Source organism: Limulus polyphemus, unplaced genomic scaffold (assembly GCF_000517525.1).
Source record: "Limulus polyphemus unplaced genomic scaffold, Limulus_polyphemus-2.1.2 Scaffold4744, whole genome shotgun sequence".
Classification (NCBI taxonomy): domain Eukaryota; kingdom Metazoa; phylum Arthropoda; class Merostomata; order Xiphosura; family Limulidae; genus Limulus; species Limulus polyphemus.
This window is the reverse complement of record NW_013670354.1, coordinates 41,825-52,344: the sequence shown is the minus strand read 5'-3', so window position 1 is coordinate 52,344 and position 10,520 is coordinate 41,825. Positions and strand designations below refer to the sequence as shown.

Genomic DNA, 10,520 nt, shown 5'->3' with positions numbered 1-10,520 from the left:
TTTTATGGTCATATTGTTTAATAATTTTTGAGGGACATCTGTGAAAGTCAAGTAATGCAGTTGTCTCATTAGTAGTTATGATAGTTGGTGATATTCATGAATACACAAACAATGCATTAGTGTAACAGTTTTATGGTCATATTGGTGAATTTTTGAGGGACATCTGTGAAAGTCAAGTAATGCAGTTGTCTCATTAGTAGTCGTGATAGTTGGTGATAGTCATGAATACAGAAACAGTGCATTAGTGTAACAGTTTTATGGTCTTATTGGTTAATAATTTTTGAGGGACATCTGTGAAAGTCAAGTATTTGTTAATTTTTCTTTAAACTGAATGAATATGAAAAGTCTCAGAAATGGTTGTATGGAGGTAGTCATTCCTCATTGGGGGAGTGAAAAGTCTCAGAAACGGCTGTATGAAGGTAGTCATTGTTCGTCATTGGGGGAGTGAAAATTAAGCAGAAGAATTGGAATTACCTTTGTTGTGGTAGTTTTTCATCGTTGTAATGATGGAAAAAACAAACTGCACAAAATAATTAAAATATAATCAGTAGTTCATTGATGTACAAATTTTGGTCAGGATCTGAAATGTAAATGATTGGTCATTCAGTATGTTGTATCTAGTGGTCTCGCAAGCCTACAGTATTCGATGACAAGGAACCCACTTTGAGACTAATAATGGTTGAAGATGGCTTGAATGGGTAATGAAGAAAAACTTTAATATAAGTATATACTGTTATGTTAAACTTATATTCAAGGTTTTCTTCAGTACCCATTCAAGCTGTCTTCAACCATTATAAGCCTACAGTATGTTGTATCTAGTGGTCTCACACAATCAGTTGTCAGTTTTAAGTGAATTACAAAGTTTCAAATTATGTCCCAAATTGTTCATTTACCACGAGTGGAAAACATTTTTGATGAGAGGAAACTGGCCATTCACAGCAGGCCATTGCAACTTGGGTTACAGGTTCCACAACTATCAAGACACACGGTAATTTTTTTTGGCCAAAAAGAAACAACCTGCAAGACACACTGTGTGTCATTAACAGGAATGATAGTTTAGTGATTTTTCCACCTTCTATAGCGTGGACTGTGATAATCCAAACTAACACATATTTTCAGTGAATATGTTCTACTGGACTCTTACTTCACATACCAAATTTCAAGACAACCCATTAAGAAATAACTGGGATATAAAATCTCCAATTTTGATTGAGTTTCTTCCAGGACACACTATATATTATTAACAGGAGTGATAGTTTAGTGATTTTTCCACCTTCTATAGCACAGACAGTGGTAATCCAAATTATCGCATATTTTCTGTGAATGTTCTGTACTGGCAATACATTAAGAAATAACTGAGATATCTCCAATTTTGATTGAGTTTTTTCCTATTTTTTTTCTTTATACCAAAAGTATGGAAAATTTATTTCATAGAAAAGCATGCATAACTTTTATGGATTTTTTTTCCAAATTTGGTACTCTGATCGATCTTTACAACCTACAGTTAGGAGTCTCATTTAGTGTAAATATAAGCCACATGTGTAAAGTTCATTCAACAAAAACTGCTCAAATTTTAAGAATTTTTGCACATACCTACATAAGAAGTTGCGTGAACTATCAGTCTAATATTTTTTGACTACAGCTTCAGGTAAGAGTAAAAGTGGACTGTTTTTAGATTTTTTTTTTATATAAGGATTAAAGATTGCTGATTCAGAGCAGGAAAATCGTAAGGTGAAAGGACGTGCAGATACATAAGTATTGGTTAGGCCAAGCAAGTTAACTAGCAGTTTTTAGCTCAAGTTTTCAAAAGAATCATACAGGTGGACGGTTATTATTTATTATTCATTGCCAACTTTTCAGCACAAATTTACTAAATTTTATGCAATTATCCTAATTAAAGGGCATTTAACATCACATGATATTAGCTTAAGCATAAATAATGATTTTTGATACAGCTTTACTGATTGCATGAGGGAGATGACAAGAAACTGTTAATCTAAATTTCATTGCGTGTAGTATAAAGGAAGCTATTAACACTGTTTTAGAGAGGAAAAACTAACCCCATATATTGTAAAGAATCTAGTTGGTTCTGTAAAGTATAGGCCTGTTCTGAATAATAGCTAATGTTGGTTACTAACGAGTGTCATTTTCTTATTTGCTCTGGTTTGTTGGTGTGTATTGACAAAAAGTCATGATATCTTATCAAAAACACTAGATGTGAAAAAAAAGTGCAGCCAAAAAAGGATTCATTGTGTAACTTAAAGGAATGAAATCAAAATTGGTGGCCAAACTGGTAGCTACACTTATAGCATTGATAAGAATTTTACAGCAAATATTAATTCATTAGTTAGCTAGACTACACATTTTGTTTTTCCCACCATCATGTGCAAAATTAAACAAAAATGCAGTATAACTAACTGACTAATTTATCAATGCTATCAGTGTAGTTACTAGTTTGGCTGCCAATTTTGATTTCATTCTTTTTAGTCGCACACTCAATCCTTTTTTTTGACTGCACCTTTTTTTTCACACGTGAGGTGTTGTTGACAAGATAATTACTTGCGGAATGTGGAACTACTTCTAAACCAATGATACAGTTGCTTGGATACCTGAACGGTGTGGAATCATCCCCAATGTAAGCAAACAACTACTATATTGATTTTGACTCATCATTGTCTTAGAATTCCTGCAGTCATGGAAATCCTTGAAAAGTTTTAAATTTTTGAATGTTGTTTCCAAGCCTGGAAATATTATGGAAGATTCTCAAAGGTTTTGGAAAAGTTTTTATTCCAAAATATACATACCTCCAATGACACTAATAGCTATTTCTCGATCATCATTTTTGCCATCTGATGTTGTGTTCATTTGCTCCAGTCTTTATATATACCCCACTTGACTGCCCTTGGCAATATCTAATTTACAAAACTTTATACCAGCCCTCACATGCCCTCTATGCAAGTACTGTATATATGTAGTGTATGTTTGTATGTATGTTTGGAAATACATTTTCAGTTTAGGAAAATGATAACGTTTAGACAGTGAGCATACTCCAAATTTTTAGTGGAGTTTAAAGATAAATAAACAGTTTGAAAAGAAAAATTATCAATTGAACAGACTGTTTTATCATGTGTGCATGTGTACTTTATCATCTGGGGTGCTATGTTGGTTGTAGAATATTATCACCATATCTTAACTGGGTATGTACATTTAAGTGGGTAAGTAGCTGTTATTTTATTGTTGTTGTTTTCTTTCTAATTATTTTGTTAAACATTAGCAAGATAATAAAAATGCTAAAATTTATATTAATAGGTTACAACTTTGAATAATATATTACACTCTATAGGGTTTTTAGGCATACATGCCTGGATAATATGCATATCTTTGTTTAAAGATAATCTGTAACAGATTCAATCCCATTTTCACACAGGAACATGATATGTATAAGAGTAGTAACAGTATGGTGTGGGCAGTAATAACCATTAGTGGACATACCAACCTTTTACAGTGTATATCCTGCAAAAGTTGACCTTTAATACCACACATCTACATCTTATGAACTTTCAAGCTGTTGATGTAATTGGCCTTGTGTTGAGACTAATGGCTCATAAATAGGTCAGTACATTCCTTGACCTAGTGAAGTGGACTGCAAACTCATTTTACTTTAGTTTTATTGAAGATTTGTGGAATTCTTTTGTAAGACGTGCCACACTCTCTACACTAAAGATGCCCTTGAAACAGCTCTTTCAAAAGAGTTGTGTAAAATACCCGAGAGGGCTTTATCAACACTGATTTTAAGTATGCAACATTGGGGTCATGTTACCCTTACTTTTTGTGATGACCCTACAACACACTGAGGTGAAATGTAATGAACTGTAAAGATATAAAGGCAACTTTATAACCTCTTTAGCATAATCTGAATGACCCATCATTTGCATTTCAGATCACATGATATAGATACCTGATATGTGTGAAATACAAACTGAAAGAAAGAGTAATTGGCATTATTTTATAAGTGACTTGCATTATTACATTTAAAATATTACAAGTTCCTTTTATTTGTATTGTACAGTATATTACTAAGTATTAGCACTTGGCAGTTGTTGTTCGTTGTTGCAGTGACTGAAATAATGCAACAATATATATATATATATATATATCAAGTTGAAGATACATTGCTAACAGAAAACATACAGTACTATCACTAATAGCTGTATGATGCTAATTTTTGTTGGTCATATTTGATAATAGTATTATGATAGTGGCTGCTGATCATTGTGGAAGTAGAAACAGTTCAGCAGTGGGAATTATATAGTAATAGTAATACATAAATGTTCAGTACTGTGTTTTAAGAAATAATACTATGGTGATGTAAAGTTGGAAAGAGTTTGTAGTATAATAGCTGTATAATCATAGTCGTTGAACTTCATTGAAGTAAAAGAAAGTTGTGCTGTAAGAAGTGGTATGATTATAGTTATTGTCATTTTAGTGAGAGAATGAAATTAGTGTTATTAGAAGCTGTATGGTTATAGTCATTGGTTGTCATTGTAGTAACTGAAAGTAGTGGTATTAGAAGCTGTATGGTTATAGTCATTGTTTGTCATTGTAGTAACTGAAAGTAGTGGTATTAGAAGCTGTATGGTTATAGTCATTGTTTGTCATTGTAGTAACAGAAGGTATTAGAAGCTGTATGGTTATAGTCATTGGTTGTCATTGTAGTAACAGAAGGTATTAGAAGCTGTATGGTTATAGTCATTGTAGTGACAGAAGGTATTAGAAGCTGTACAATTTTAATCATTGTTTGTCATTGTAGTGACAGATGGTATTAAAAGCTGTATGGTTATAGTCCTTGCCATAACCATACAGCTTCTAATACCACTTCTTTGTGTTACTACAATGACAAACAATTGCCATAACCATACAGCTTCTTGTACCACTACTTTCAGTTACTATGACAAACAATGGCCATAACCATACAGCTTCTAATATCACTATTTTCTGTTACTACAATGACAAACAATGGCTATAACCATGCAGCTTCTAATACCATCTGTCACTACAATGACAACCAATGACTATAACCATACAGCTTTTAATACCATCTGTCACTACAATGACAACCAATGTTACTACAATGACAACCAACTTACCCATAATTCATAGTGAACACCTATCCACAATATGAGCAATGACCATAACCACACAGCTACTGATACCACCACTTTGTCATCAGAATGACAAATGACTAAAACCATACATCTACTGATACTAGTTTTTCTGTCCCTACAATGACTATAACCATAGAGCTTCTAATACCACTACTTTTTGTTACTACAATGACAAACAATGACCATAACCATACAGCTTCTAATACCACTATTTTCTATTACTACAATGACAACCAATGACTATAACCATACAGCTTTTAATACCATCTGTCACTACAATGACAAACAATGATTAAAATTGTACAGCTTCTAATACCTTCTGTCACTACAATGACAAACAATGACTATAACCATACAGCTTCTAATACCTTCTATCAGTAATGGTTGGCACTTAAATGACTATTTCTAACAACTTATGAGAGAAAGTAAAGTAAAATATGGTATAATATGTCAGCCAAGTTCTACATTCTATATCCAGTGCTGAAGATGCTCAAGGAGGTAGGTGCATTAAAATATAAATGAATGATTACGTTGTTGTTTTTATTTCAACATTTGTTTAAACATAAGTTAATAAAGTGTGTATATTTTCTATGAGCCGGTGTTGGTTGCATCTGAAACTGTATAATTTCTGTCCATGATTTCTTTCAGGCACTCCTCCAACAAGCAGTGAAGATGGTTGGGTAGATGTTAGCGAATCTGAGTTTGTGGAGTGTAATGATCTCAAACTGAGGTTCGTGGAGCTGTTTCCAGTTTCTATAGTTAGTTTTTTATTTTTATAATTTCACCCTTTGAGTTTTCTGTTAGTAGTTCTACATGCAAAAAAAATTTATTTTGATGTCTACGTTTTGAGACTTTATTGATATGGCAGTTACGTGGCTATTATTGAAAAGGACAAGTATAATTATTCGATATACACTTGGAAATTTGTTTTGTTACTAATTTCTGTTTTTATAATGTGTGATATCTATGTCTTAAAAATGTAAAGTTATGTATGTACAAGTGATAGAAAAACATGCTGATTTTATTTAAATTTTACGTCACAAGTCTTTAAAAATAAATATTTACAGAATTTCATATTGAGCAAACTGGTACAATTACAGATGTAGGAAAAAAAAAGATTAATGTGCTGTATATGCCTGTAGTTGTAGGATTAGATTATGATGTAAGTCACAGATGTAAAAAATAAAGTTACTTGTGTAAAAGTGGTAGAGAATTTGCATAGGACTTAGCATGTTGTAGTCACAAATAAGATAAATGTGTATATATATGTATAGTTTGGTGAATTTAAAAACATGACCCACAACTTTAGTGCTTTCGGATATTTCACTATTCAAAAGTGCTCAAGTTTTTGGCCTTTTTTTTTTAAATCATTGCATGTCTTATGTGTGACCTTTTGTGCTGATTGTTTTATCAGATTATACATAGTTTAAGTGTTTTCTGGAATGCCAACTGGTTATTCCAGTTTTATGTAAATAAATCTAATTTTTTAAAAATACCAAATTCTGATGTTGAAAAAATAGTATATAATACTAAACTGATTTTAGTTTGTTTTGATATAATGTGCTGATTCCAGGCTCATGTTTTATGATATGCTTATTCAGTTTCATGTGGTGTTGTAATTTCTTACACTTTGGCAATTTTTCAGTTCCAGGGTTTCTTGTGCGATCCTTGTTGCTTTCTTTCTTGTCTGATTGTACATGATAAACTCTGAACATTTGATATACAATCCATGATTCAGCCATTTTGTTTCAATGAAGAGATCTATTTTGTCTTTCTTATTTCAATAATAAACAGTTTACCACCCTTGCTCTCTGAGTCTGCATTGTTCTGATAAGATATTTCACCTTAATGACCTTTTGCTTGCTAACATGTTCTTGGTATTATAAGTAAGTTGATGTCTGATGCAGACTTTCTTTTGATATTCTGTTTGTTTGGTAATACAACATTGTACATTTGTCTATTATAAATCAAAACAACTGCTGAACTCTGCATTACTAGCACAGAATTTATTCAAACATAATTCAGGACATATCTTTTTGTTTTGAGTCTCTTGAGAGTAATATAAATTAATTTTAACATAATATACAAACAACAAAAGACCCATTGTTGTTCAAGAAGGCTGTCCCTGCTTACCCAACTCTTAGAGAAGTAAATATTTAAATCCATTCTATTTTCAAGGAAATCATTGATTCCCTCTTTAACTCATCTAATCTGCAACTTTTCCATTACAACTTGTATCATAAGATTCAACTCTTGCATTACAACAACTCATCTCATAAGATGCAACTTTTCCATTACAACAACTTGTATCATAAGATGCAACTTTTCCATAACAGCAACTTTTATAATAAGATGCAACTTTTCCATAACAGCAACTTTTATAATAAGATGCAACTTTTCCATTACAACATCTCATCTCATAAGATGCAACTTTTCCATTACAACTCGTCTCATAAGGTGCAGCTTTTCCATTACAACAACTCGTCTCATAAGATGCAACTCTTCCAGTACAACTCGTATCATGAGCACCCAACCTGTTAGAAAAATAAAACTAGCCTGTGCTTTTCAGATCTTCTGTCATCATGTCCTGTTATCTTTAGAATATAATATGAATTCAGACATGTTTACCCTGTTGATTCCCTCCCCCTCCCCAGATAATCTTGTACACTTCAGTAAGATTCTTTTTACTCCGCTTTCCTCAAGAGACCAACAATTAATTGATTATCAAAGTCCACTAATTGCTCTGCCTTAATGTCATAGAGTGGGTTTGTACTTACCATGATAGTGGTTCATAATAGGGTTTGCCCAGAAATTTCACAAAATTTGTTATAGAATATGTGGGCAAATATATGGGTTTCAGGTCGTGGTACTCCACAGGAAGATTTTTGGCTTTACTTCATTTGGAGATTGGGCATCCAATGAACTTACTTTTGTTGGGCCTTGCCTCGAGTTTGGGGGCCCACACATTTGAAACACAACCTGCCGACTTTGGAAAGATAGATGTTCTACTGTTATGGTTTTTGTGTAATTTTATTGTTGATATTATTATCTGTAGTTATTTGGGTTTTTTTTAGATTGGTTAATACTTAAATTTAGGTTAGCAGTTAATCTTATTTGAATCTTTTCTCCTATACCATTCACTTAGGCTTATCATGGTCTTTGTTATTTTAGGATTACTTGTAATTCATTTTACTGGTATATCAATCATTAGTTTAACTATATTGTTTATTTCTTCCATACATCATGTCTCATACATATGTTATTGTTACTACACACTTCCTTAATTTTATACGGTCACACCTATTTCATTTTCATTTCTCTCTTATCCTTCTTCCTATTCACTTGGACCCTTGAGCCGGAGTCCATACAAACTTCTTCCAATATTGTACCTATTTATTGTTTCTTTAAGTTTTTATTTTAGTGCTTAGTGATATCCTTTGTTCTGTATTGTTCCATTAGGCTTCACAAGTGTTTATTTTAGGTTTACCTGTAGTTTTAGTTCCAGGTTAATCAATAATTAGATTAAATATCTTGTTCAATTAGGCTTAATAAGTGTCTGTTATTTATGGCTTAATCAATAATTAAGATAAATATCTTTTCATCAACGTATAACATCACATACATGTGTTTATTTCACTACACAATTTCTTTACATTTTCACTATATCAACTATTTCATTTTAGTCCTTCTTTATAGTTTATACTTCTTACCATTAATTTTGTTTTTGAGGGCCCCTTCTCTGCTGTAATATGTCGTCTTTGATCACATTTGGGTAGGCTGTTTCTGCAGGACTGAGAATTCTCACAGTAGAAGTTCTTATCTTTCATTTTTTCACCACGTTATTAGATACCAGTTTTGTGCCTTGACCTTGTTTTCATATGTTTTTTTGTGGGGCAATCTGCGTTTTACCGACTTACACATTTGGGGGATTTTACCATCACCATTCATTGTATATCTATCTTTGGTTAGCCCTTTCAAACAGGGGTAGTATTAACATACTCTTCTACTCCTTCCGTAGTTAGTTTTGGTTGTTGGATTTTCCAGTTGGATAAGTTTTCCTGTTACATATGTCACATTCTAGTCTTTAGTATTTTTAAACACCCCCTCCGTCAGGACCATCTATTCTCCTCCTCAAATGCATTCAAAGGTGTTTTCTGTTATTTGAGCCTTTACTTTGGGTTTTTCTCTTACTTTTCATCATTCCCTCTTTGTATATATGCATTGATAGTTCAACATATCCCCCACAATGTCGTGTTTACTGCTTTCTCTCTCACTTATGGATTTTCTCTTTTCTGATGCTCATCTTCAAAGGGGGGGGTCTATCAGTGTGAGGCTTCAGGATAATGATCTCCAGTTAAAAGGTCTTATCCCATTCACTCCCAGACACCTCCCCCACTCCAAGGTGCCTTAGTTCACACTCTTCTTCTTGTCTGGTTTAACTGATCCTGTTTCATTTTGACAGTGGTGACTTGTATCACTCACCGAGGGGATACTCCTTCTTGTTCCCTTTGAGATAAACAGTGGATTTCCTTTTTTTTTGAACCCACACACTTGACATACATCTCCTGGAGTGTTGTGTCCCAGGTGCTTTGTCCTTGTTGCTAATTAATATTCCAGTCCTGCAACTTTCTCCCAAGTTGTGACCTCTCAGTCTTCCTAATTTTTGGTGACTCTGCCTCCTGTGGGGTACTCTTCCATGCAAAGTTTTTTAATCTTTTGTCACTTCCCAGTTTGTTACCTCTTGTTTTTAGTCTCTGGTTCATCATCCATCAGTCTTCTTCCCCAAAAATTTGTGTATTCGTGTCACTCTGATCCAGGTTTTTCTGTTTAATATTTTCTGGCTGGCACAGCATCGGTTTTCTTTGTTTCAGCTCAATTTTTATTAACCTACATTTTAGTGACTCATGTGGAGTATTTCTTTCTAGTTTTTCATTTCTTACCATCTTCTACATTTCTTCTTGAAGGGATCTAGATGATCTTTTCAGTCCAGTACGTGTTGTGGGTTGCTTCATTGTTTTCAATGCTTCTTTCCATAAAATCCATTTCCCAAGTTTCCTCCTCTTACTCTACTTCTTTTCCCTCCCTCCTTTACCCATTAGGTTTGGATTGTGATTCGATTGGCCTTTTATTCCTTGTCTCCTTCTTCCCCATCATCACTTCCTGGTCTACCCTGCTCTCCATTGGAGGTACTTCATATGTTGAGCACTGGGTCTACATCTTATATGTTCATCTTCTATTCTCTGCTTTGGGTAGCTGTTTCTTCATTGTCTGGGTACCGTCATCCACTGTTGCCATCCTTCACTCTTTCATGAGACTGTGACTGGGTAAGTTACCTTTTACTATATATATATACCT

The 10,520-nt window shown here is 33.4% G+C and overlaps 1 protein-coding gene across 1 annotated transcript in view; it reads left to right on the top strand.

Annotated features, from left to right (window-relative positions):
* LOC106471627 overlaps positions 1–10,520 on the top strand; it is a gene marked incomplete at its 3' end in the record, with an annotated part of 73,301 nt that overhangs the window by 21,419 nt on the left and 41,362 nt on the right. The window contains exon 5 of the mRNA XM_022400248.1: positions 5,814–5,895. Coding sequence (XP_022255956.1) covers positions 5,814–5,895 — 82 coding nt within the window. The remainder of the gene's footprint in view (positions 1–5,813; positions 5,896–10,520) is intronic.